Here is a 27,582-nt window from a genome sequence, read left to right as displayed (position 1 = left end):
AACGTCCGCGTCAACTTCCGAACCGGAGAGCTGCGTCTCCCGAGAGCGGAGCGGGAAGGCAGGGCAGTGAGGCGGCCGCGCAGGGTGGCCTGGGAGTTGTGGTTCACGGGGCTGTGCGACTAGCGCTGGCGGAAGCGGCTGAAAGGCGGGCGGAAGCGGGCTGTGCGCGGGATCGCGGGCCAGCTGGAGATTCCCGGTTCCCGGGGCGGGCGCCGCAGATGCACTGGGCCCGGGGATGATCTTTCCGGCCGCCCACCGCGCTCTCCGGGGGCTGCCGCGGCCCGGTACTCGGGCCCTGACTCGCGCCGCCATGGAGGTGGCCCTGCGAGGCGTGCGGAAAATCCTTTGCGTGGCCGAGAAGAACGACGCGGCCAAGGGCATAGCCGACCTGCTGTCCGGCGGCCGCATGCGGCGGGTGAGGAGGTCCCCGGGCGGGCGGGACGGGGATGAGCGGCCTCTGCTCCCTCCGGGCGTCCCCGCCGTCGGGGCAGGGCGTCCGGGCGCCTGCTACGACCGACGGGCGTTTAGAAACGGAGTTAATGTCTCTAGTTTGTTCGGAGACCTTGGGTCCGCCTTGGGCGGCGGCGGCGGGTGCCAAGCCGGTCTGAGACGCGGAACCGCCGGCCGAACTCCCCTGGCTTGCTCTGGAGCCTGCGGGGTCGTCGGTCTGGGTGCATCTGACGCGGCGACCCGCCCGAGCCCCTGTCCCGGCGAGCGAGGTGGAGATAGTGTCTGTTCTGGACCTCGGGAGGCGCAGAGGAGAGAGACGGTGAAAAGGTTTGGGAAGGGGGTGACCGGAGGCCTTACAAGCTGTTCAGGACGCTCTCAGTTACAAAAGTGGGCCCCGAAATGGTTTTCTGGACATACCTCAGCGCACGGGTGGAAGTCTCCTGCTCTCTTTTCCTTAACACCTCAGGGTCCTCAGGCCTCTGCTTCTTGCCTATAGGTGGTGGGAACTGGAGCAGAGGTTGTACGGGTGCTGGCTGACAGCATCACCTTTTCCCAGAGCTGAGCGTCCTGGTGACCAGCCCCAGGCTATGCCAACTCCTAGGGCTCTAGGCTCCTTGAGATTGGCCTGTCTACACAGCTAACTTCTGTATCCTTCGGCCTCCGTTTAAGTGTCTCTTCTTCGGGGAACCTTTTCTTCATGTTTCTTTCCCCCAGAAGGGTCAGGGTGCAGTGTGATAAACTGTCACTGTGTCCCTTTCTACTTGGAAGGCACCTCCTGGTTACAGTTCCATAATGTGCTGTGCAAGTTGCTCATCTCATCCGAGTCCCCGTCGCCCTTCCATGGACCCTCAGCTCCGAAGGAAAGAGCTGTGGCTGTTGGGTCCCCTGCTGTATTCCTCATACCCAATATGTGTGTGGAGTACAGCAGGCCCTCACTCAGCACTTCTGGGTGCACATTTGACCTCAGTCTTGAAGTTTTACCAGGCAGTGAGAACCACATAGACTTCCCTGGTGGCTCAGACTGTAAAGCGTCTGTCTATAATGCGGGAGACCCGGGTTCAAGCCCTGGGTTGAGAAGATCCCCTGGAGAAGGAAATGGCAATCCACTCCAGTACTATTGCCTCGAAAATCCCATGGACAGAGAAGCCTGGTAGGCTACAGTCTATGGGGCCGCAAAGAGTCGGACACGACTGAGCAACTACACTTTGCTCCATGTACCACATGTACAAAAGGCAACCCACTGGCTTGAAATAGCTTGGCAAGTTCAAAACTGGAAAGCTGAGAGTGTGGGGTGCTGGGGGAAGGAACCAGTGGGCATAGCAAGAGAGGATGAGAGAGCCACGTGTTTCATGGGTGAGTATCAACTGTCTTGAAGGTACCGTTCATCAGTGTTCACTACGCCCCCAGTTTTGTCCTCTAATATAATAGTTCCAGGTTTTATCATACCAAGAGGAAATGCCGTAGCCATTAAGCAGTCACCCTCCTTTCCCCACTCTTCCCAGCCGCTGGGAGCCACTAATCTGCCTTGTGTCCCCAAAGATGTGTCTGTTCTGGATATGTCATACGAAGAGATTCATGTGATATGTGGCCTTTTGTGTCAGGCTTCTTCTACTTAGCATTTTTGGAAGCTTCACTTTGTAGCGTGTGTTAGCACCACATCTCTTTTTACAGCTGAATAATATCCCGTTGTATAGACAGATCATATTTTGTTTATCCTTTCATCAGTTGGTGGACATTTGTGTTGGTTCCACTTTTTGGCTGTTGGGAATAGAGCTGCTGTACAGCTTACACGCAAATTTTCATTTGAATACCTGTTTTCAGTTCTTTGAGGTAAATTCCTGGCAGTGGTATTGCTGGGTCATAAATTAATTCTATCTTTAACTGTTTGAGGAACTGTCAAACTATTTTCCACACTGGCTGGAACATAATATATTTTCTCCATTGATGGCCTAGTTTTTTCATATTATGTCAACACTTTTTCCTTTTTTAATTATCACTGTTCTGGATGTGTTCTAAGTTGCTTCAGTTGTGTTGTGTCTGAGTCTTTGCAAGTCCCTGGACCAGAGCCCTCCAGCATCCTCTGTCCATGGGATTCTCCTGGCAAGAATACTGGGGTGGGTTGCCAGGCCCTCCTCCAGAGGTTCTTGCCAACCTAGGTATTGAACTCCTTAAGTTTCTTGCATGGGTAGGCGGATTCTTTACCACTAGCACCACCTGGGAAGCCCAGTTATCACCATCCTCAGTCAGTCCAGTCACTCAGTCCGACTCTTTGTGACTCCATGGACTGCAGCACGCCAGGCCTCCCTGTCCATCACCAACTCCCAGAGTTTACTCAAACTCATGTCCGTTGAGTCAGTGATGCCATCCAACCATCTCATCCTCTGTCATCCCCTTCTCCTCCTACCTTCAATCTTTCCCAGCATCACAGTCTTTTCAAGTGAGTCAGTTCTTCGAATCAGATGGCCAAAGGATTGTAGCTTCAGCTTCAGCATCAGTCCTTCCAATGAATATTCAGGACTGATTTTCTTTAGGATGGACTGGTTGGATCTCCTTGCTGTCCAAGGGACTCACAAGAGTCTTCTCCAACACCACAGTTCAAAAGCATCAATTCTTCGGTACTCAGCTTTCGTTATAGTCAAACTCTCAGTCTGTACATGACTGCTGGAGAAACAATAGTTTTGACTAGATGGACCTTTGTTGGCAAAGTAATGTCTCTGCTTTTTAATATGCTGTCTAGGTTGGCCATAACTTTTCTTCCAAGGAGCAAGCATCTTTTAATTTCATGGCTGTAGTCATCCTCAGTGTGATTTTGGAGTCCCCCCCAAAAATAAAGTCTGTCACTGTTTCCCGTTTCCCCATCTATTTGCCATGAAGTGATGGGACCAGATGCCATGATCTTAGTTTTCTGAATGTTGAGTTTTAAGCCAACTTTTTCACTCTCCTCTTTCACTTTCATCAAGAGGCTCTTTAGTTCTGCTTCGCTTTCTGCCATAAGGTTGGTGTCATCTGCGTATCTGATGTTATTGATATTTCTCCTGGCAATCTTGATTCCAGCTTGTGCTTCATCCAGTCCAGCATTTCTCATAATGTACTCTGCATATAAGTTAAATAAGCAGGGTAACAATATACAGCCTTGACGTACTCCTTTCCTGATTTGGAACCAGTCTGTTGTTCCATGTCCAGTTCTAACTGTTGCTTCTTGACCTGCATACAGATTTCTCAGGAAGCAGGTCAGGTGGTCTGATATTCCCATCTCTTGAATTTTCCACAGTTTGTTGTGATCCACACAGTCAAAGGCTTTGGCATAGTCAAAACCACCACCATATTAGTGGGTGTGAAATATCTTATGGTTTTAGTTTGTGCTTCCCGAGTGACTGATGACATTGAGCATCTTTTCATATGCTTGTTAGTTGCTGTTGCCTTTGAAGAAATGTCTGTCCATGTCTTTTGTCCAGCTTTGAATTGTCTTTTTGTTATTGAGCTGTGAGTTCTTTCTATATTCAGGATACTAGGTCCTCCTTAGATGTATGACTTGCAGATGTCCTCATCTATTCTGTGGGTTGTTTTCTCTTTTGATAGTGTTCTTTGATACAGAAAAGTTTAATTTTGGTGACATCCAGTTTATCTAATTTTCCTTTTGTTGGTTATACTTTTACTGTCATGTCTAAGTATGACCAATCTAGATAGCATATTCAAAAGCAGAGACATTACTTTGCCAACAAAGGTTCGTCTAGTCAAGGCTATGGTTGTTCCTGTGGTCATGTATGGATGTGAGAGTTGGACTGTGAAGAAGGCTGAGCGCCGAAGAATTGATGCTTTTGAACTGTGGTGTTGGAGAAGACTCTTGAGAGTCCCTTGGACTGCAAGGAGATCCATCCAGTTCATTCTGAAGGAGATCAGCCCTGGGTGTTCTTTGGAAGGAATGATGCTGAAGCTGAAACTCCAGTACTTTGGCCACCTGATGCAGAGAGCCAACTCATTGGAAAAGACTCTGATGCTGGGAGGGATTGGGGGCAGGAGGAGAAGGGGACGACAGAGGATGAGATGGCTGGATGACATCATTGACTCGATAGACGTGAGTCTGGGTGAATTCCGGGAGTTTGTGATGGACAGGGAGGCCTGGTGTGCTGCGATTCATGGGGTTGCAAAGAGTCGAACACGACTGAGCGACTGAACTGAACTGAACTGAAGAAACCATTGGCAAACCAAAAGAGTTTTAGCTCTTATATTCAGGTCATTGATCCATTTTGGGTTAATTTTTCTGTGTGATGTAAAGTAACCTGTTTTGTGAAGTCTTTCCTCAGGCTCCTCTCCATCCATTTCCATCTCTGTTTCCAGATGTGTTTTCACAGCTCTTGATGCTGGGATCTCTGTCATGGGTCACGTTCCAGCTGCTTGTCCCTCTCTGCCATGCGTGTCACTCTCTAAGACAGAGATGGGTCTGTTCACTTATTTAGCCCTCACACAGGAGTTGCTTCCCATGACATAATCCCTGCCTTTCAGGGACATAAATTCTGAAGAAAGAGCCCAGACATCCACATGCAGAGCTCAGAATCCGGTGATGGCCTTTGCAGCTTAGTAATAGAAAAGAATGGAAGTAACAAGTAAAGACACCAGTGGGTAAAATCAAGTTGTAGTTATGTTAGGTAATTAGATACTCATCATGGAAAAGACTCATATGTAGAAACATATATGTGTTTGAGAGAAGTTCACTATTAAGATAAAACCTTTTTTCTCCTAAACAGTAGTGCTTAAATGGTAGTAACTACTGAAGATAGTTTAGAGAACATAAATATGTATAAGCAGAGCAGCCCCACTTGGACAGTGACCACTATTAGTAACTCATAGATCTTTGAGGATTTATAGTCAGAAGAAGTCCTGTAAATTCAGTGGCAGCAAAGTTATCACTTCCTGCAGAGTGCTTAGAACAGGGACTGCTCTGGTGTCTGGGGGGGAGTTTGTTTGTTTTCTCTAATTTTGACAGCATGGATGGCTCTGCAGAGAGATCGCTGAAGCCACCTTCTTGGTCTGTATACGCAGTTTTCTTCTTTCTCTAGGCTCTAGAACTCTGCTGGAATTTAAGCAGCCCACTCCTGAGCAGCTCACCCAGTCAATGGAATCATGCATAATTGAGTGCTGTCCTCAGCTGGGAACTTAGAGGGATTTGGTCAGGGGCAAGTTTGAAATGCTAGGAAAACGTTTTAGTTCCTCAGGACAGTCCACTGGCGGAGACTGCCTGGGAGAGCCTTGCCCTGGGGTGCACACATCTTGTTAGACAGGGCATCCCCCGGAAGAGGATTAGAACACAGTTTCAAGACTGTTCCCAGGAAAGTGGGGACCATGGACACACACCACGGGGGCTGGGCTGGGGCCAGGCTGTTGGCTGGATTCAGCCTGTGGCAGCCAGAGAGCCTGGGCCTTGGTACGCATCAGAGCCCATGCAGGAGTTTGTCTGAGAAGCTTTGATGCGTTCTTAGAAAGAGGTAGAAATGCTGCTGATTCACCTGTTTCTCTTCTCTGGACTAAAAGGGCTTAACCAGCAGTTGCAGTTTGTAGGAAATGGCAACCCACTCCACTATTCTTGACTGGAGAATCTCAGGGACAGAGGAGCCTGGTGGGCTGCTGTCTGTGGGGTCGCACAGAGTTGGACATGACTGAAGTGACTTAGCAGCAGCAGCGGCACTAGACCCAGTGAACTGGTGTATCAGATATGAAAATAAATTCCCACTTTAAGTTTGCCATTGTGGCTTGAAGGGATCTGCACTCATTGTTCCACACAGAAAATTTGTGTGAGGCTGGGGGAGAATGTTCTGGACACAGTCCTCCTTGGTGTTTGCAGGTTCCCAGAGTCCCACTTTGCCTGTGTCTTGTCTTATGTGCTGTGTTGGTGTGAAACTCATACATGTAGTTACTTTTAACACCATTTTGAAGGCTGGGGTCTTCTCTGAGAGGGTCTCAATTCACAGAAAAGTACAGCTAAGGAGGCAGGTGTAGGCTGGTTCCCAGGACTGACTGGGACTCACAGCTTCACTGGATTTCAAAGCCAGAGAGGGGGACCTTACAGATGATTTTACTCAGAATAAAGTGAGGTTCAGAAAGGTGAATGACTTGCCCACGGTCCCGTTTATTGGTGCAGTTGTATGGCTGGGAAGTAGAGATGTGTGTGAAGAACAGAGAACTGGTGACACACGTCGTAATCCTGTCTGGAGTAATTGTCACGTGATCTTGGACAAGTCCAGTCTCACCTGTAGAAACATGTCCGCTGACCGCAGTCGACATGACCAGGCCCCTGCTTTTCCCTGAGTGTGGAGGGGCCACTTCACAAATGGGCCTAGTGATTTCGCCTCGTATTTATCTGTAGGAAGTTCTGTTGCATTTGTAATATTCTGCAGGAGTTTGCTTGATCCTTATGTGAGGACTCAGTTTGTCTTTTATGTGCTTTATATAGTTTTTTCTATTTTTGTTTCACTTTCTAGAGGGAAGGACTTTCAAGATTCAACAAGATCTATGAGTTTGATTATCATCTGTGTGGCCAGGTAGGTGCTGCAGGGCTTCTATCCTGTGGCTGAAGGATGCTTTTGGATTCACATGCCATCTTGCTGTACATTCCTTGGGGTGTTAGTGATGGCTGAAGAGAGAGCTTGTGTTTTAGAATTAATCAAGGAGAATTAGCCTGACCATTGTAGACAATACAGTGTCTTTTAAGAAAAACTGTTTCTATGACCTGAAGATCACTGGTGACAGGTTATCATTTTATAATTCATAAGGAAGTCTATTTTTTATAAAACATGGTCCCAATGTAGCTGTCTATGACAAGAGACAAACTAGTACACTGTAGTTTAAATATAAAAGGCATCATGGAGCCAGAATTAGAATGGTATTAATATCACTGTGGTTTTGGCTTTGAAGAGCTGTATTTGTTTATTTCTTTTCAGTCTGCTGGTTTGGGGAGGTTGTGTGTGTGTGTGTGTTTAGCTTCGCAGCAGAGCTAAGAGGAGGGTACAGAGGTTTCCCACACACACACCCTGCCTCAACACAGCCCCCCAGCAACCCCCTCGGATGGCACCTTTGTTACAGTTGACGGGATACACGAGATCATCTTTACCCGGAGTCCCAAGTTGACATTAGGGTTCACCCCACTCTTGTGCATTCTGTGGGTTTGCATGAATGTGTACCTGTACCCACTATTAGGACCCCATGCAGAGTATTCTCACTGCCGCCAAAGCCCCTGTGCTCTGCCCATTCATCCTGCCTTCCCCCCAGCCCCCTGAGAACCACTTTTTTTCTCTTTGATAGAAGTTATAAAAGTTCCCTACTTTGACTTGGCAAAATCTAATTGCTAAAAGGCTGATGTAAAGTGGATAACCAACAAAGACCTATTGTGTATCACGTGGCACTCTACCCAGTGTTATGTGCCAGCCTGGATGGGATGGGGGTTTGGGGGGGAAATGGATACATGTTTGTGTGTGGCTGAGTCCCTTTCCCGTTCACCGGAACTGTCACAACATTGTTAAACTGGCTGTACCCCAATACAAAATAAAAAGTTTGACGTTTAAAGAAAAACAAGGCTAACGTGAATTTTGTCCTCATTCAGAACGTCACCATGGTAATGACCTCAGTCTCAGGACACTTGCTGGCCCATGATTTCCGGATGCAGTTTCGCAAATGGTCAGTTGAATCCCTGGGGGCAGAACATTCTGATTATTACAGTGACCTGTAGAGCATCACGGGAAGTCTGAGGCATGTCAGTGTTAGGTAACTTACAGCAGTAAGATGACTGAGTCCATTCGGCTCCCGTAGCAAAACACAGGCAGTGGGTGTCTTGTGCAGGACAGAAACACATTTCTCCCACTTACAGAGGCCAGAGGTCGGAGCGCTAGATGGTCTTGAGAGCCGGCCAGGGCCCCTTAAAAGAGCTCAAGTGGCCTCCTGGAGACCCCACCTTCTGGCACCATCCCACAGTTGTTGGGATTCCAGCCTGTGAATCTAGGAAGACACAAACCACAGATACCATGGCAGTGACCTAGGATTAACTTGTTTGCTGTGAATTTTCACCTCATGCTTAGAATAAATACACGCTTTCAGGTGTGTTCCCCAAAATACACAGACCCCTGACTGAGCAGGGATTGAACCAGGGCTGTACAGTGAAAATGCCAAGTCCTAGCCACTGGACAACTAGGGAACTCCCCACCCAGACCTTGGGTTGCGTTTACCCTGTTGCAGATATGCAGGAAAGGGCCCCAGAATTTCTTCTCAGCAGCTCCTGTTAATCCCCAGGGGAAGTGCCTCTCCGAAGGTCACAGTCTCACTCATGTCCTCTGGCTTTTTCTCGGGGCCTGTGTCTGGTGGGAACGCACCACCAGGGCACTGGGATGGCTTTCTCCCTCCTGCGCTGAGTTAGGATTTTGTGTTTTCCTTTCCAGGCAGAGCTGCAATCCTCTTGTCCTCTTTGAAGCAGACATTGAAAAGTACTGCCCAGAGAATTTTGTAGACATCAAGGTAGGATCTTGGGAGACGTGTGGCCCTGCAGTTGAACAACCACCACATAATTAAATGGAGAGGTTTCTGTATTTTGATGGCATTAGAACTGAGGTTTTCCACTAAACAAGGCACCATGGTTTAAAACACTTCCATCCTTTCTGTAGAGGTGAGGCCACTTCGGCTGAGTGGCTGAGGGCCCGGGTGAGCATTTTTGTGGACTGTGGCCGCCTGAGGAGATCTTGGGGATGAGCGTGCTTCTGTCAGAGTAGCTCCTGCTCCCCGCACTGGAGGGAGAGTGCAGCCCCTGAGTGGCCATCTGGCCCTGAGCTCTGCTTTCTCAGGCTGTTGGGGCACCTGTCCTTGGTTCACTCCCGACTGGGGGCCCTTCTTGGAATGAATCTCAATTCAGGGTTGATTTTTTTTTTTTTTTTTAACCCAGGACATGGTCAGAACTCCTAGAGCTGAAAGTGTGTGTTAGAGGCAAGTTTCTGGGCTCCTCACATGGATGTCACGGTATAAACGCTGTCTTCTAGGAGCTCCCGGGCAGGCTGGCTGCTCTGGTGACCTAGCCTCCTCAGTGCCCCCGGTGGGGACAGGCCTCACCGAGCTGGCATCTCAAGGAGCCTCGCCAGCAGTGGGCAGGTCCAGTGCAGAGCTGTTGGGCGATCGTTCCACAGGGCCTGCTCTTACCCTCTTATCCCAACCGGGCGTTTCAGAAAACTCTGGAGCGAGAGGCCCAGCAATGCCAGGCCCTGGTGATTTGGACCGACTGCGACAGAGAGGGTGAAAACATTGGGTTTGAGGTCATCCATGTGTGCAAGGCCGGTGAGTATCTGAGGCCACAGTGGGTGGTGCTCAGCCCAGGTCCCCCTGCCAGACTCACCAGGCGTGTGTCAGGGCTTGGCCCCCACAGCCCAGGGCTTGTTGCCTGTTTGGTCCAGGCTGTATGATGCCTGGACATTAAATAACCATTGACATCCGCTGAATGATTTCAGGTAAGTGAGAGGGTGACTTGAAGGCCACTGTTGGGCTTCAGAGAGTGGGGGTGCTTTTCCCTAAAGGCCCAAGACAGCAAGGGACATGGGCGTTCTTGTGAGGCTCACCAGGCTGCTTCACCTGGTTGCTGAGATGCATTCAGCCCCTGTTTCTGACAGCTCTCAGCCTGGCCACCACAAGGCTTCCCTCTTAGGCAGCACATGGCTAATTTAACTGAACCAGTGAAGTTGGACACCACAGCCTCTTGGACTGGTTCACCCCCTCAGGGTTCAGGGTGGTTTGGGAGCAGCGAGCCCGTGTGACCAGCCTGCCCTGTGCCCCCTCTGTTGTGCAGTGAAGCCCAGCCTGCAGGTGCTGCGAGCCCGTTTCTCCGAGATCACCGCCCGCGCCGTCCGGACGGCATGTGAAAACCTGACGGAGCCCGACCAGAGAGTGAGCGATGCTGTGGATGTGAGGCAGGAGTTGGACCTGCGGATCGGTGAGGAGGGGGCTATGGGGGTGGGGGGCCGGGGCTTGGGTGCGCATCCAGCCGTGACCTTGGCCATCTGTGGTGTCTTACTTCCGTCCGTCCTCTCTACCAGGGGCAGCCTTCACCAGGTTCCAGACGCTGCGATTGCAGAAGATCTTCCCCGAGGTGCTGGCGGAGCAGCTTATCAGCTACGGCAGCTGCCAGTTCCCCACCCTGGGGTTCGTGGTGGAGAGGTTCAAAGCCATTCAGGCATTTGTGCCGGAAGTCTTCCACAAGATCCGAGGTGTGGGCCGGGGCCTGTGGGACAGCCCGGGTGCTGGTCCAGGGGGTGGTTTGTGCCTCACCGTCTTCGCCCCCTTGTCATGTGTCTGAGGTGGCTCTTGCTGTCCCTGTGATGGGCCTCTCTCCCCGAGTCATGGCCTTCCTGTCTCCAACAGTGACTCATGACCACAGGGATGGCGTGGTAGAGTTCAGCTGGAAAAGGCATCGTCTCTTCAATCACACGGCATGCCTCGTCCTCTACCAGATGTGCATGGAGGTGAGAAGGTCTGAGAAGGTCTAAGAAGGTGGTGATTTGGGAAGACTGTCCCGGGACTTCCCAAGCTGCTCCTCTCTGTCCTGTGTCCCACGGGACTGCAGTGTTCAGCATGCATCTCAGGACATCAGCTTTTGGCACCAGTAAGACCCCATGAAACAGTTTTGACTGTGGAAGGAAAGACTTGTAGAACTTTCAGGTGAAACCAGGAATGTTAATAAATGTGTAGCTGGAATCTGTCCCAAAACAGTGCACTCTCGCCAGAGGCAGATAAGGACCCGCTAGGCTAGCCAGGAACCGCAGATCCTGGAGCTGGAAGCTGGGGAACTGGGTAGAAGCAGGTGCTCTGCAGGCCCTGAGAGCTAGGGAAGATTCTTGGCCGGTCATGGTGACCTCAGCTTTCCCTATCTTCCCAGGATCCCAGGGCGACGGTGGTAGAGGTCAGGTCCAAAGCCAAGAGCAAGTGGAGGCCTCAAGCTCTGGACACTGTGGTACGTTCTGGATGGGAGTTGGTGGGGGGAGTTGTGCCAGCCCCAAGGAGCCCTGGCTTCCGTGGGGGGCACCGGCTTCTGCTGCTGAAGGTGCCCAGGGGCATCTGTCATCCTGGTGCCGCGCAGGAAGGAAAACAGACCCCAGAGCAGGACGTGCTCGAGCAGCTAATAAACATGTCGTAACTGCTCCGTATGGGGTGTGGGGAACGAGCAGGGAGAGAAGTCACCGACGCGTCCCATCCTTGGGTGGTTGTTGCTGTGGTTTTGGTGTTGTCCTCTGTTTTCCCTGTCTTTTTTAACAGCATTGTTATTGGAGTAGCTAGTTTTTTCCACCAAAGTGGAAAAGCATTTTCTTTGTTTCTGCATCATCTGTGTAAACCTCGTTTTGCATACCCAGTTTATGAACCTGCCCCCAAATAAGGCGTCTCAAATTTTGTGACCCCAGGAAAAGCCGCCTAGCAGGACACCTTAGGGTGCCGCTTCCCAGTCCCCACTCTTCAGGAGAGTTCAGGGTATGTTCACTCTGAAGGTGGAGCCTGTGGGACGGCAGGGGCAGTATGGGTTACAGGCTGTGTGCAGTGGACCTACGGGCGTCATCCCTTGCTGGTTGATGTGCTCAGATATGTAGCCAGCAGCATTTTCAGAGCTCCCCCCCACCAAGGGAAGGGATAGCTGATGATCCCCTGAATGCCTGCATGAATGTTTGTCACCAGCAGAGGCCCCGAGGTCTGGATGGTGTCCCCAGAGTGCAGGTTTCAGACTGCGGCAGTGGAATAAGTCCTTTAGCCCCTTGTTAGAAATGCAGTTCCTGGCCCCGCCCCTGTCCAGCCCTCCTCGTCAGATCCCTTAGTGCCTGTGCCCAGGAGTGTGTCCACTCCTGTCCCCACTCATTCTGGCTTCTGCACTCAGAGTCCGACAACCCCTGGGCTGTGGCCTGACTGCCTGACGGGCCTGGAATCCTTCCACAGCACAGCCTTTTACACGTGTGTGACGCAGCCAGGGTGATGGCCAAGGGGTGCTGAAGAAGAGGGTGTGGATGTTGTGTTCTCTGACCCATGCTCTGTCACACGTCTGACAGGAGCTGGAGAAGCTGGCATCTCGGAAGTTGAGGATAAATGCTAAAGAAACCATGAGGATTGCAGAAAAGCTCTACACCCAAGGGTAAGCCTGAGTCCTCGTTTGGGAAGAGTTTGATGCGTCTAAATTAGGGTGAAGCATCTTAGAACTTGAGCTCGTGGGGAAACCAGACTGTCTAGATGTCACCAGCTCTCCGTGGAGAGACTTTGGCCTTGTCTTCTTTTCTGATGGAAAGGGCATGTCAGAGTCACTTACAACCTGAAATAAGATCCCACAGAGTACGTTCAGATCCCGCTGTTGACCTCTCATAGACGGGGCGCGGGCACCCTGGCAGGGGCAGGCGGCACATTTGGCACTTGTGTGCCTGTGGGAGGGCGGGGCTAGGGTGGGTGGCCTGGAACCAGCTCTGACCCCTTGGAGTGACCCACGGAGTGCCTGCTGCTCCTCCCCTTGGGGTCTCGTCTCAGGACTTCCCCAGCGTTGGGCACTGCAACGTCTTGGATCAGATGGGCTGCTACTGAGGTCACCAGTGTTCCTGGGTCAGTTCAGCCGTTTTTCATTGTGTGTGTTTGGCCTTGTCTAGGTACATCAGCTATCCTCGAACTGAAACGAACATTTTCCCCAAAGACCTAGACCTGGCGGCACTGGTGGAGCAGCAGACCCCGGATCCACGCTGGGGGGCCTTTGCTCGAAACATTCTAGAGCGTGGTGGCCCCACCCCACGCAATGGGAATAAGTCTGACCAAGCGCACCCTCCCATCCACCCCACCAAATACACTGACAGCCTGCAGGTGGGTATTCCTGGCCACGCTGCCGCGGGACCACAAGGAGGTCAGGGCTCAGGCCTAGGTTGAATCTGCTCTGTGGGCTCTGACTTCAGGAACAGCGTGACTGAAAATTTCTCTTCCATTGCGGGAAAGAGATGTCATATCAACACTTTCCTCCCACAGTCTGCGCCTGGCTTCAGTGAGGGATCCCACAGCCTATCCAGGCCCCGCGCCACGCTGTCCCCTCCCTCCACTGCTTCCCTGACCCTCCCGCAGACCAATCGGCCCTTCGCTGAGCCCTCACACAGCCCCCACCTTCTCCCCCCGAGTCCGGGCTGGTCGTGCAGCATGACATCTGATGGTTGTGTGCGTGTGCTGGATTTGCTGGGCTTGGCTTTGAAGGATTGTATTCAACAGGCGTTTGCACCGTGGCTGTGTGTGTGGATGTCACATCTCCCTTGCAGACGTTCTTAGAGGAGGATTTGGGATCTGAGGGTGAACGTCTTACAGGCTCCTGCCGGGGGCCTCACTGTGTCTCTAGTTACTGAAAGGGCAGAGGTTGCCGTGAACCCTGTGTTTGTGGTAGGTCTGGGGCTGCCTGAGTGTCTTCACGCCGCATGTCCTGCATACACAGGCCCTCTTGGAAACTTGCTTTCACCTTTTTTCCTGCTCAGACAGGCTTTACGTCAGAGGAGTTGCTTTCCAGTCTTGAGGGAAGGGGACTCCACTTGTGAAGTTTATGGGCCTGAGCCCACAAGCAGCGGGGATTTGCCTGCCCTGCACACGGGTGTGGAGCTCTGGGCTGGGAGGCAGCACTGGCCAGACAGTGTCTGGAGGCGCTTGGGTTCCTCTTCTGCCCGCAGGGGGATGAGCAGCGACTGTACGAGCTCATCGTCCGCCACTTCCTGGCCTGCTGCTCGCAGGATGCCCAGGGCCAGGAGACCACTGTGGAGATCGACATCGCGCAGGAGCGCTTTGTGGCCCACGGCCTCATGATCCTGGCCCGGAACTATCTGGACGTGTACCCGTATGATCGCTGGAGTGACAAGGTGACGCATCTGGGCGGGGGACCGTCCTGTTCCTGGCTCAGGGACCAGATGGGATGACCGTTGCATCTCTGCCCCTGTAGACCCTCCCTGTCTACGAGCAAGGCACCTGCTTTCAGCCCAGCACTGTGGAGATGGTGGACGGGGAGACTAGTCCCCCTCAGCTGCTCACCGAGGCTGACCTCATTGCCCTCATGGAGAAGCACGGCATTGGTCAGTAGTTGGTCGTCATAGTAACTGGTACTCCTTAGCTGAAGGGAGGCTGTCTTCTCCGTACTTCATAGCTGAAGGGCGGCTCAGGAGCAGTGAAGAGCTTGCCTCAGGACACAGAGTGTGTGAGCCGTGAGCCCCTGGGTCCAGGTGACGCCACAGTCGGTGCCCTTGGCCGCGGCCCTGTGCGTCCGCGTGTGGACACAGGTGCTCCCCATCACTCAGGCTCACCTGGGCCACGCTGACCAGTGTTCTTGGCCCTCACAGGGATTTGTTGGTTTTTGTTTTATATTTAGCAAGGTACCAACGTTTAAAACTGTGAAGACCCACGTAAAAACGGGTACCTTCCTCTTCAGGAGCATCAGGGGTTGGCGGCTTGGCAGCCGAGAGTGGCGGTTGTTTTCTGGCAGACACGCTTGGTTTTGTTCACCTGCTCAGCACGTGCAGGGCCCCTGTGCGATCTGAGTCTGCCTCTTGGGTTCTCCATGGATGACCATGTGCTTAGCTTCTGATAAAGTATTTCCCATAGTTGTTTAAAAATCAGATTTTTTTTTTTTCTTAAAGAAACTGGGCCAGAATACTTTTTCCCATTAGTCCTGTGGCCCAGGCTTTACAGGTGGGTTCCTTGTGACTGACCTGCTGCCCCTCAGTTTTCACCACAGCTCTAAGGGCAGCTGAGTCCAGGGCGACCAGCGCCACAAGGGGTGGTGGCATAGGGAGAGGGTGGAGCAGGGCAGGGCCCCAGCCCTCACTGCAGGGGGAGGTGGGGGAGGAGCTTACAGGGGATTTACAGCAGGATGTGACTGCTGGAGTGAGTGGGTGTGAAGGAGAGGTGAGGTTGCTGCCGAGGCTTTTGCACGGCTGGCTCTGAGTGGAGTTGTGTCCCCTGGAGTAGGAAGTCCAGGCAGAGGAAGGGGCCTGTGGGGCTGGGGGCTAAGGATGAGCCTGAGTGACGGGAGTGGCCTGCAGGTACGGATGCCACACACGCCGAGCACATCGAGACCATCAAGGCCCGGATGTACGTCGGGCTCACGCCAGACAAGCGCTTTCTCCCTGGGCATCTGGGCATGGGGCTTGTGGAAGGTGAGGAGCTGGGGGCTTTGGGGGTGATGGTCACGAAGCCCCACAGTGTATCCAGGCCACATGACGCCACTCTTGTCCACAGGCTATGACTCCATGGGCTACGAGATGTCCAAGCCTGATCTGCGGGCCGAGCTGGAGGCTGACCTGAAGCTCATCTGTGAGGGAAAGAAGGACAAGCTGGTGGTCCTGCATCAGCAGGTGCAGAAGTACAAGCAGGTGTTCATTGAAGCCGTGGCCAAAGCCAGGAAGTGAGTGCTGGCCGGCCCGCTAGGCCCTGGGGATGGCTGCTCCGTGCACTGTGGCCTTGCCGGGCACTCACCCCGCCTGCAGTTTCCCTTCTCTCCATCCGTTTGTTTGGCTCCTCACACCAGAGCCTTGTCAGCCTGGCAGCCGCAGCCAGGAGGGTCTGGTCCAGTCATTCTGGGCTTTAGACACACCATCTCCATCCCATCCTGAGTTAGCAGGCGGTGGTTTGCCTGTGGGTGCACCAGGTGTGGGCGTGTGCCCCGTTTTCTTGGGCCTTCAGGGGTGCCTGTGGCCGGTAGCGTGTCTATGTATTCTGTTGGAAATAACACATTTTTTTACTCTGTGCCAATTTTGAAAAGAAATGCATGAGCCATTTAGACTTGATTCCAGACCATCTGGAGTGTGTGCATGGCCTAAGGTCTGCTTGCTGTGGGGCAGGTGGTGAGGCAGGGGCACCTGCCTGCAGCTGGATCACTCCCAGGAGCGGCCACCTCGGGAGCAGGCCATGTGGCCCACATGGCCCGGTTCATGGGAGAATGCTGTGTGAGTCACACGTGCGTGATGGGCGCCTGACTTGAAATGCTCTCCGTTTCCTCAGGTTGGACGAGGCCTTGTCCCAGTACTTCGGGGCAGCTACAGAGGTAGCCCCACAGGACGCCCTCCCGGCTGTGCCTGAGCCCATCAGGAAGTGTCCTCAGTGCAGCCGGGACATGGTTCTCAAGACCAGGAAGAGCGGCGGGTCAGTGTCTGGCTATGCCTCACCCCCACCCCCACCCCTGAGGCCCAGTACTGCCATGCAGGCCCATCCTCTGGTTCTGTGTCCTATTTAAAAGCCCAGACTGTGCTGGTGCTGAAATGGTGGCCTCGGGTGTGAGGCCTTGTGGGAATTGAGGGCTGGTAGAGGCAGGGCTTGTCCCCTGGGGATGGACAATGCTCCATGGACGGTGGCGCACTCCTCCTGATCAGTGACCCACTGAGCCCGTCTGCTCCTCACAGAGCTGCAGGAGGGTGAGGCCTGCGTTCTTTGAGGCGCGTCCAGCTGGGGGCTCGGAGGGCACCCTGGGCAGCCAGGCCCCACTTCAGTCTGGGCGCTGGTGGCGGCTTGGTGGTTTCTCATCAGGAGACAGCATCAGCAGTGATTGAGGGGGTTTCAGGGACACAAGTGCAGGCTGGGCCTCCCATCACTTGGTGTCACGGACCATGTCTCCAGAAGCTTGAGTATCACCTGTGATCAGACAGAAGTGTCCCCACCGATGGCACCGTCCAGCGTCGGGGCCGCCTGTCTGACCCGGCCTTGCTCCCCAGGTTTTACCTCGGTTGCACGGGCTTCCCTGAGTGTCGGTCGGCCATCTGGTTCCCGGACAGCGTGCTGGAGGCCAGCAGGGATGTGAGCGTGTGCCCAGTGTGCCAGCCGCACCCAGTTTACAGGTGAGATGGACGCTCGATTGGCCCTTGGACCTTTGGTCATGTGTCAGAAATCACAAGAATCTCAGAGAACTTATGCTTATGAGGATTTACCACATTCTCAAAGTGAAAGCAGGTTTTTAAATATTTGTTAATTTGTAACAATTGCATACTAACAGATAGGTCTTTAGGATACAATTTATTTATTTTCAAAGCAAAAAAATGAGAACAGCTTGTGTTCCGATGTTGCCAGAGTAACATTTGGGTTAACAGTAGGGCAGAGCCGCTTGCTGCTGGGCTCCATTACCAAGCCATACACCAAGAGGCCCTGGACCTTGCTGCACTGGGGCCCGAGGACAGGCACTTTTCAGGGGCACCTTGGTGTGGGCGGTTGACTGGGTCCTAGAGCCCACACCCCCAGCCCCCTCCTCCCTCTTGTGACGACTGGAGGGCCAGGTGGCTGTGCCTTGTGTGGCTTCCCTGGGGTGGGGGTGGGGGACAGCTCCCTGTGGACCCAGGAGAAGACTCTTAACCCAAGGATTGAGTGCCTTGTCATCTTCTGTTCTCACAGGTTGAAGTTCAAGTTTAAACGAGGCAGCCTGCCCCCAACCATGCCCCTAGAATTTGTCGGCTGCATTGGCGGGTGTGACGAGACCCTGAGGGAGATCCTGGCCCTCAGGTTCTCACAGGGCGCCCCCCGAGTCAGCCAGCCTGCCAGCCAGACCTCCGGCTACCTGCAGGCTAGCCAGTCCCTGAACAGAATGGACAGTGGCCAGCAGGGCCAGCCCCGGCCCCCCGTCACCAGACCCTCGAAGGCTTTGACCAGGACTCTGCCTCCACCCGCCGTTGAGAGTGAGAGCAACTCGGTGACCTGCAACTGTGGCCAGGAGGCCCTGCTGCTCACCGTCCGGAAGGAGGGCCCCAACCAGGGCCGCCAGTTCTACAAGTGCGGCAGTGGCGGCTGCAGCTTCTTTCTGTGGGCTGACAGCGGCCACCCAGGAGCCGGGCCTCCCTCCTCAGCGTCCAGACCCCCAGGCGGCCCCCTGGAACACCCCCCGGGCTCAGGGGCTCTCCCGGGCGGGTCCAGCAGGCCCGGCAGCGGTGGCGCATCCTGCCTGTGTGGCCAGCCGGCTGTCACACGCACCGTGCAGAAGGAGGGGCCCAACCAGGGCCGCCAGTTCCACACATGTGCCCAGCCCCGTGAGCACCAGTGCGGCTTCTTCCAGTGGGTGGACGAGAACGTGGCCCCAGGTGAGGGGTGGGGCTGCCCTCCCTACCAGGACTTCACACCCTCGGGGTCACGGGCAGCCTGCTCTGCCCCGGGCAGATGCCCGGCACTGCACAATACTCCATGTACAGCTGCTCTTGTCTCCGTTGGGTGGTGGTTGTGGTCGTGCCTCCCAGACAGGGACCATGAAGCCCAACACTGGCCACGTGGCCTGTTGGGATCCCCACAGTGGGGCCTGACCTGGGAGTCCCTCCTACCTTTGTGAAGCTGGCAGGGTCTGTGTCGGGGCCTGGTGTAGTAAGACGGAAGCCCTGTCCCTGACGTTTGGAACCTGCCCCACGTTACGTGGTTTGAGTCGGCCCCCCGCAGATGGGTGTGGGGAGAACCACTGCCCAGACAGAGGGTCAAGGTAGACGAGGTACCTGAAGGTACCCGGCCATCTTGGAACACAGCAGGTACCTGGTCATGTGTCTGAGAGAGACTGAATGGCCCTGTATGTCTGTATGTCCTTGAGCCGTTTGGTGTGGTTTCTCAGCCTGTTTACTCAGTAAGATGGGCGCCTTCTCCCTTTCTCTCGTTCCTATTAACCTACAGCTGTGATCCTGACACATACGTGGCAGGTCTGCACACACAGGAAGAGCCCAGAGCCTGGGTGCAGGCCAGGGGTTGGAGACACCACTGCTCCAAGGGACCCACGTCTGCCTTGTAGGAGGCAGTCTGTCTGTAGGAGGCATCAGGGCTGGACCACCTCCCGCACGGCAGGCGTTAGGGTCTCCTGTTGGGAGGAGGTGGTGTCTTTGGTCCTGGGTGACGGGGCAGTCGATGCTGTGAGGCTCCTGAGGGACAGGGAGGGTCCAGAGCTCAGGCTCCTCGCACGGCGGGCGGGAGCGAGTGTTGGTTACAGCCGGCGTGTCTTTGTCACATCCACACGCGATCGGGTGGCTTGCCTAATAGGTCCCTGTCTCTGCACATGAGGTGACATGGGCCCCTAACCAAGGCCACGGTGGCAAGGCTCTCGGAGGGCATTACCGTCTGCACTCAGCAACCTCCCATTCTCCCCACAGGGACCCTCGGAGGCCCCCTCTGGCCAGGAAGCAGGAAAGGAACCCAGGGGCTGGAGGCCAGAAGCAAGAGGCCTCGGGCCGGCTCCTCAGACACAGGATCTGCAGCCAAGAAACCCCGGAAGTGCAGCCTTTGCCACCAGCCTGGACATACCCGTCCCTTCTGTCCTCAGAACAGATGAGGCAGCATCGGGCTGAGGGGGCCCCCTGCCCTTCTTCCCCACCCTTATGTCTTAGGAAGCAAGTTGTTTCTCAGGGTCCACCATCAGCTCTTGGGGTTTGGCCTGTTTGTTGAGTCCGGGTCCAGATCTCTCTCTGCTGGACAGTGGCCCTGTGTGCGGGACCCAGGAACAGCCTTGTCTACGGCTGAGCAGCCACAGAGGCTGCCTTCTGTGACTCCAAGGGGCTGTGCTGTCAGCGCCTTAGTGGACATTGGCCCTGTCTGCAAGGGGCTTCCACCCACAGATGGCCTGAGAAAGGGTGGGATGCCAGGGAGAGGCTCCTGTTTGGAGGTTGTGTCTGCGGAAGGTTTTTGCCTCTTTATTAAGAAGCTGCAGCTAGGATGCCCCACAGCTCAGGTGCCTCAGTAAAGAATCCAGCCCCTTGACCCTGGCAGATGATGGTGTAGCGTCTGGGGAAGTTTGGCAGGACACTGGGCAGTGCTGACCTGCCTTGCCTCCCCCAGCTCCACCACTGTCCTTTGGGGCAAAGAAGAACTGGTGCAGATGCTGCCGTTTCTGCCTCCCAAGAACCATGGAGCTGAGCGGGAGTCGGTGGACTTTGCTCTGCAGCTCAGATGATAAGCAGGAGTGAGCTGAGCGTGACTGAGTTGTATGGCTGCTGAAGCAGCAACCTGTTCTGGGACTCCTGGCCCCAAACCCTTCCCTCAGACCAGCCCTCACACCTGGATTGGACAGTGGGCTGCCCAGAACTGCTCCTGGAGCCTCTGGTCACTGGGTGTTGGTCTTAGCCCAGTGGCCCAGTCCACTTTGTCCCTTTGGTTTTCACCTGTGCTGACCATCTCACATAAACAGCCACACAGTCGTGGCCCCTCTCTGCTTCCCTCTCGGCGCCTGTCTCCTGGGGTGCCCTCATGGTCACGCAGCAGTGCCTTCTGTGATTTTCTGACTGAGCTAGTCTGCTGTGTTCACTCGTCATCAGTTGATGGACACGGGGCTGTTTCCACCGCCTGGCTGTTGGGAGCAGTATAGCTGTAAACTTCTGTGTGCAAGTTATTTGAACACCTGTATTTTTTGGGATCTACACCTAAGAGTGGGGTTGCTGGGTCATTTAATTCTATGCACTAAGCTCTCCACAGCAGCTGTACCATTTTACCTTCTCACCAGAGTTCCCCTTTCTCCACATCCTTGCTGACATGCCCTTGCCCATATTGCCATCCTGGTAGGCCTGAGGTGGCATCTCGTGGCTTTGATTTGCATATCCCCAGTGACCACTGCAGTTGGGCGTGCTTTTCACCACTCACGTGGCCTTTCATGTTTCTTTGGAGAAATGAAAGGTCTTTTTAAGACCTTTGCCCGTTTTTCAGTGGGGTGGTTTGTGCTTTTGCTGTTGAGTTGAAGGATGCGAACTTCAACTCATCTGTAGGTTGCAATCTCTCCACAGGGAGCTCCCGTGCCCACCAGGACCAGAAATGCCGAGTGGGACTGGGGGTCCTGGGCTGGGCCTTCACAGGGTAGTCAGGTTCTGGGGGCAGGGTTGCTGTCAGCCCAGGTGGTGAGACCATCACACACAGATGGGTGGACACTGGGAGGGAGCTTTCCACACAGGCCTCCCAGGATGCTGGGCAGAGGCCCCGCTGCCCTCGGGGTGCATTGGCCACCTTTCCCCCCAGACCTCCATCTCAGGTTCCTGAGCTGCCTCCGTGTTCAGCTCAAAGGTGGGAGGGGCCTGCTCCACAGGGCAGGGGTGCACTATCCTGTCTTCACCAGTATTCATGCTGGGCAGGGGTGCAGGGTCAGCCTGGAAAGTTCCCTGAGGTCATACAGGCGGGCGAGCCTGAGGCCCACGAGCTGAACTGCTGGCTCAGGAAGTGGGTGGCTTTGCTGAGAACACCCAGAGCACCGTCCAGGCCCTGTGGTGGCCCTGGGAGCACTGGGCTGTTGACACCAGTTTGGTGTCTGTCCTCAATGAACTGAGTGCCACCAAACAGTTACGTTACAGGGGTTTTTAACTTTTTTATTTTTTTTTATTTGGACAGTATTTAAAAGACTATCCTGATTATAAAAGAATATGCTTAAAAATGCAAATGCGTCAGAGTATGTGACTTAAACCAGGCTGAAGGCTGCTCATCCTGGAGGGGACCAGGCTGGGGACAGCAGTGGTCCTGGATTAGAGGCAAGGGCTTCCCTCTCCCATCCAGCTCCAGCCTGGCCCGTCAGGGCCCTTGGACCTTGACTACAACCCCGTCAGGAGGCTTGGTGAGATCCCCAGGGACCTGAGTGTGGCTGTGCCCAGCAGGCCCCAGTCTGCAGCCTCAGGGAGAGAGTGCCCTTGCAGACTTTGATCAGGGCTTTTTCTGTTCAGTAATTGCACAGCCTGAAAGCACTGGCTGTGTCGGCTCTGGATGTGATGCACTGTCCCGAAGGGTCCTGCTTGCAAGTTAATCCATGAAAGGATTTGTTTAGTCTGGACACTTTCCAGAGGTCCCCAACTTTGACGGACACTGGACCATCTGTCTCGGTCACTGGTTCGGGGGTGCCTTGCTCTGTGCCAGCACTGGGTTAACACCCCACCCCCACCTGCGAAGTAGGTATTCTGGACCCCTCATCTTACAGGGAAGAGGCCAAGGCCGCCCCACCTCCAGCCTGTCCCCTTGCTACCATCACAGCTGCTCACCGCCAAAGGCACTCAGGCCAGGCAGCTCCTGAAACCATGTGACCTAACAGCCCTTGGGGAAACCAGTCTCCTGCCCTCTGCCCCTCTGCAGAGCCACTGAGCCCATGCGAACACCCGGGAGGCAGGCCCCTCCTGATCCGCAGAGGCCACTGGCCCTGCAACCAGAGTGCCCAAGAGCACCTCCTCCAGCCTTGTCCCCATGTCCCAGCTGGGAGGGGGTCACCTCAGGACATAGGACAAGAAGGAGGGGACTGGCACAGCTGTGGGGGCCTCACCCCAAGCCCATGTGGCCCCAAGCCCTCCTCCCTGGCTCGTCTGCCACACGGGGTTACATGGGAGCCACAGCTCCCACAGGGACACCTAGACACGCCTGCGTCCCCATCTGTACAAAGCAGGGAGCCTGCCCTCCACTTGAGGGTCCATGTCTCTCTGCATGTGGACCACTGCTGGCCAAAGGGCCCCCTGGCAGCTCTGCACATCCAGATTACAGGGCTCCAGGGGTCAGGCTTTTTGGAAGAAAGAAAACCCTGACCAGCTGGTGCCTATTACTAAAGCTAGATGCCACTCCAGGTCCGTCTCCTGCTTCCAGCTTGAGCCCAAGCCCCTCTGGCCAAGCTCACAAAGCCTCAAATGGCTGCATGTAAGAGCCCAACACGCGTCTCACGGACATTTGAGTTTTTCTTTTTTATTCTCATTCACAGTCCTTGCGGCATAGCTTTACTTCGGCAGGAAGGATACCAGAGAGGAGAGATGCCTGGGAGGGGAGGCAGACAACAGCCCCCCGCCCAAGCCCCCGCCAGCTCCAGGGAGAGCACAGGGTCAGCTAGGACAGCTGGTGTTGGCACAGTGGGGGCCAGGCTGGCAGCAGCCAGGGGCATCCTAGGCTCTGGGCCAGGCGAGCAGCAGAGAGAGCCTTGGCTCCCCCAGTGACGACAGAGCCCTCCCAGGGCCTCCGAGGCTAGAGGGGAAGGGCCTTCCCCCAGGTTAGCCCCCGCTAGTCAAAGCTAGAGAGCAAACCAGGCACACAGCACAGAAAACAGGCCTGAGGGTCAGCCAAAAGCTATGTTCTGAGGATCCCAGGTGACTCCAGTCCCAGGGGGGGTACCAAACAATGTCCACCCAAGCACTAGCAGCCTGGAGATGCCCGCACCCAGGGGAAGCATGACACCCTCAGGACAGAAAATGACAGTGGTCTCATCCCTGCCTGGGACTCATGGCAGCTCCTGCAAGCCAAGAGGGCGGCCCACACCCCCTCATTCCAGCTAAAAGCAGCGGTGTCTTGCCCAGCTGCGTCCACCCTCTAGAGCAGCCCCTCGGGGGCCTGTAGGCCACGGTACAGCGCAAAGCCCAAGTCGTCGATCTCTTCCTCCCGCAGGCCATCCAGGAGGTTCACGCTGCGGTTGAAGTGGCTGGGCAGGCTGGCCCGCTCCAGGCTGCTGAGCAGCAGCTCCAGAGCCTGCAGGAAGTGCTCCCCCAGGGCCTCCTCAGCCCAGTCAGCCTCCTGCTCACCCAGGCGCAGAACCACCTGAGCCAGGCGGTCCCGGCCCAGCCGCCATAGAGCTGGGTGACTGCGGCAGACAGTGCAGAGCAGCAGCAGCAGCCGCCGGCGGGTCCCAGCGTCCTGCTCATCCAGGGCCCGCAGCCGGGCAGCCTCAGCCGGGTACCAGTCCTGCAGCCAGAGGTTCCCGGCCAGCCCCTCCAAGGGCCAGGCTAGCAAGAGGTCTCCGTCCTGGGCTCCGGCCACAGCCAGCAGCACGGCCACGGTGAGCTCCAGGCACTCGTGCTGCACCTCCAGCAGCAGCTCATCTGAGGCCACGCCTGGCCGGATCAAACACCCGAGGAGGCTGCCGATAGCTGGCCAGTTGACGGAGGCGGTCAGGGCCTTGCGGAGCAGCTCCAGCAGGACCCGGGAGGAGAGGTAGCCGCCCACCAGGAAGCGGTCCCAGGGGCTGCTCCCGCGGGGGCGGAACTCCAGCTGAGTCCTACGCACAGCCCAGCAGCGAGGGTCTTGGGCTACAGTGTCCGAGCCGGCCACCAGGCTCCATAGGCCTGGCTCCAGTGCCAGGGGCACCAGGAGCCGCACAGGGTCGGCAGCCCCCACCTGCAGCCCCTCGTAGAGTGGCCCACCGGGCACGAGCGCCCCGAAGGGCAGGTCTGGGAACTTGTTCCGCAGATAGGCCTGTAGTTCCAGGGCAATGTCGCCCGCCAGCTGCTTGGCCAGAGACACGTGAGCCCCTGGCACGGTCACATGATCCCGCTCAAAAGCCAGCAGTTTCTCCTGGAACGTCAGACACAGCGGCGGTGCTGGCGAGCTAAGCTGAGGCGATGTCTGGGGCCCTGTGTCAGCAGGCCCTTCTGAAGAGGGAAGGGACCGGGGGCGGGTCAGAGACCCGCCTGGGATGGGACCACCTGAGATGGCACTGAGCTCAGTGATGCATTCTCACCCGTCTGAGACCCCTCCCAACACCCTGAGGCTGAAACCCAAGGTCTCAGTTCCCCAGGTGAGGGCCCCCGCCATCACAATGCTACCACCTCGCTCTGGTGCCAGCCCCCATGGTCTCACGTCCTGGTGGCTGGAGCCTCAGCACCACGCAGGAGGGAGAAGGCATCCAACACACAAGGGAGCCCACAGGGAGCAGGGACCCGAGCAGGTCACACGGTCACCAGGGCAGGGCCTGGGCTACATCTCCCGAATGTGACCACCGAAACGGGACCCACCCAGGTCAGAGGGGAAGGGGTGCCGCTCACCTGGGGCAGAGAGTGAGGGGGCTGGAGGCGGCACCAGCTGGCTGAGGGCGGCAGGCGGGGGCTGGGACTGGAGGCGTGGTGTGGCCTTGAGCAGGCTCAGGTCCTGCCAGCTGTCCTCCAGGCATGGGGCGTCCCCCTTGGTGTCGTCCTCGTCCCGGGGGCTGGTGGCCCTGTCGATGAGCTGCAGGCAGAGGGACACAGGTGAGGGCATCTGAGGCCTGGGCGGCCACGGCAGAGCCAACCAGGCGGAGGGGCGAAGGCAGGTGCAATCTCAGGCAGTCCCACCTCCCCAGCCCTGCTGTGGAGTCCGTGTCAGTGGGCCAGCCCAGCCTTACCCGCTTCACGGCCAGGGTGGCAATGCCCAGCACTGCAGCTCCACCCACTCCCAGCACCAGGCGGGCATTGGCCAGAAGGAAGTCTATAGCGCCTCCCAGCACCTCGCCGTCACGCCGCTTGCTCCGATTCTGGGAGAACTCCGCCATGGTCAGTCTGCCTGTAAGGGAGCCAAGGTGCAGGGGCCACTCTGTGAGGGGCTGGCCTGGCATCCAGGCAGGTGCTCTACAGTCAGAGTTGGGGTCACAAGGGGGCTTCCAGAGAATTTCCGATGAGAAAGGGGCCACCTGCAGGTTTTCTTGGGAGGAGACTGAGAGCTGGCCCAGAGACCTCTCCCCACCAAAACCCGCAAACAACCCACCTGTATGACTTCCTCACAGAGAAAGACCCTAAGGCCCATGGCAGGTCAGAGAAGGGAGATGATCTCCCCAATCCCACCTTCCAGGCCCCCTGATGTCGCCAAAGACCATGAGGTGGGTCTTATCAGCACCATCCCCATTTACAAAGAAATAGGTTATGGATCACACAGTGAGTGGTGGGGACTCAGATCCAACCTATGACCAGGTCCCAGGAGCAGCCTTATCTTGGTTCCTAACCAGGCCCTGCAGGAGAAAATCAAGGCCCAGAGAAGACCACGGCTTGGGGACCCAGGCAGCCTGCACTGGACAGCCTCAGGCCTTTGAGGGAACCTCAGCGAAATTCAGGGGCCCACAGTTACCCCCAAATCTCAGCAGGGCAGCCCCAGAGGCAGGGCCACCAAGTCAAAGAACAGGACAAGTGAGATGGCCCAGGATGCCCTGGGGGGCAAGGGCTGGCTGTCAACAGGTATGTGTCAGACAAGGCTGAAGGCCCCGCTGTGGGGACAGGGTGTAAGGGGGCTCTAAAGACCACAGCAGGGCCGGTCCAGTGCCCTGGACAAGGGCCTCTAAGGCTCGGGACAATAGTGGGTGAAGAGGGGTCTCAGCTGCTGAGAGCCCAGGCCACAGCAGGTGAGCTGAGGGCCTGAGTGTGCTAGATACTCTTAGCTTGTCTGTAAAATGGAGTAGGTGCCACGACAAACTGTTAGACATGCGGAACCCAGAAGTACAGATGGCTGGGACCTCAGGCATCTTTGCCAGGCCCCGCAAGCTGAGCCCCAGCCCTCAGGTCCTGAGCACTGAGGGTGTGTGTGACCAAGGGACAAGCCCAGGGGACCAGTCAGATGGCCAGGCAGAACTGTCACCCTGAGGATGCCTGAACAGATGACGCTGAGCTCAGAGCCAACTCAGCCCCAAGGACTTTTGGCTGCCCTGCTCCCAGCGGGTGCCGGAGCCCGGTTGCCAGGTGGGGCCTACAGCCCCGCACCCGCCCCCCTTTCCCAAGCTAAAAATAGGGAAAGACGGCGGAGGGGGTTGACCCAGCGTGGCCCCGCGGCGGCTTCCTTCATCAGGACTGCCAACCGCCTCCAAACTGTAAAGCGCACAAAGCCCCCGCCTGTCTGACCCGGGGCGCGCAGACCCTAACCAGGGAAGGGCAGAGGGAAAGGCCAGGCCTCCCCTAGCCTCCACCAAGCCCCGGACGCGAGGACACCGAAGCCCGGGGAACGCCGGGATGGGCCCAAGAAGCGACCAGAGCTCGGCCCGATCCGGCTCTCTCCCGGCCGGAACCGCGCGGCCGGTGGAGGCCACGCCCCGTGCCCCGGCCGTACCTGCGTCGCGGCTTCGGCGCCCCGACCCGGGGACGCAGGGGGCCGCTCGGGCCGCGCCCCAGGGCCGCCTGGGAATGGAACGTGCAGGACCCGGGAGTAGAACGCCGAAGCCTGGGGCGGGCGCGGGCCCCCCGGCTCGCAGACGGATGGGCCCTGACTCCAATCAGAGCGCTCAAGGCCGTGCCCACGTGCCGCCCTGAGGCGGCCTCGGCCAATGGCGGCCGAGCGCTCCTCGGGGCGGGGCTCCTCGGCGAGCACCTCCTTAAAGGCGCAGGGCCGTGCTCCAGGACTCGGTCGGTGGGAACGTGAGCTCCTTCCCGGCAAAAGAAGCATCCGGTGGAGCTCCTGGTCACTGTAGTCTGCGGCCGCCTCTCCAGTGAAGGGTATACTGGTCCTGTCACTTACTGGGACCGC

At 56.0% G+C, this 27,582-nt stretch overlaps 2 protein-coding genes across 2 annotated transcripts; one reads left to right on the top strand and one right to left on the bottom strand.

The window, feature by feature from the left end:
- The first annotated feature begins 101 nt into the window (after positions 1-101).
- Positions 102-20,779, top strand: TOP3A (DNA topoisomerase III alpha). The gene is made up of 19 exons (XM_006048856.3): positions 102-415; positions 6,927-6,986; positions 8,045-8,118; positions 8,874-8,949; positions 9,648-9,756; positions 10,262-10,405; positions 10,509-10,679; positions 10,834-10,934; positions 11,348-11,422; positions 12,501-12,583; positions 13,083-13,290; positions 14,130-14,315; positions 14,396-14,525; positions 15,492-15,605; positions 15,688-15,853; positions 16,450-16,590; positions 17,157-17,279; positions 17,827-18,506; positions 19,548-20,779. The coding sequence occupies exons 1-19, from the start codon at positions 236-238 to the stop codon at positions 19,724-19,726; spliced, it is 3,000 nt and encodes a 999-aa protein (XP_006048918.1). The 5' UTR covers positions 102-235; the 3' UTR covers positions 19,727-20,779.
- Positions 20,780-23,065: 2,286 nt separating this feature from the next.
- On the bottom strand, positions 23,066-27,300 carry MIEF2 (mitochondrial elongation factor 2). The gene is made up of 4 exons (XM_006048855.3): positions 27,169-27,300; positions 25,484-25,641; positions 25,149-25,329; positions 23,066-24,755 (listed from the first exon to the last, which is right to left on the bottom strand). The coding sequence occupies exons 2-4, from the start codon at positions 25,628-25,630 to the stop codon at positions 23,701-23,703; spliced, it is 1,383 nt and encodes a 460-aa protein (XP_006048917.1). The 5' UTR covers positions 25,631-25,641; positions 27,169-27,300; the 3' UTR covers positions 23,066-23,700.
- Between the last annotated feature and the right edge of the window lie 282 nt (positions 27,301-27,582).

The sequence above is a fragment of the Bubalus bubalis genome, chromosome 3 (assembly GCF_019923935.1).
Source record: "Bubalus bubalis isolate 160015118507 breed Murrah chromosome 3, NDDB_SH_1, whole genome shotgun sequence".
NCBI classification, from domain to species: Eukaryota; Metazoa; Chordata; class Mammalia; order Artiodactyla; family Bovidae; genus Bubalus; species Bubalus bubalis.
The sequence above is the reverse complement of the archived record's forward strand: the minus strand, read 5'-3'. Positions and strand labels throughout refer to the sequence as shown.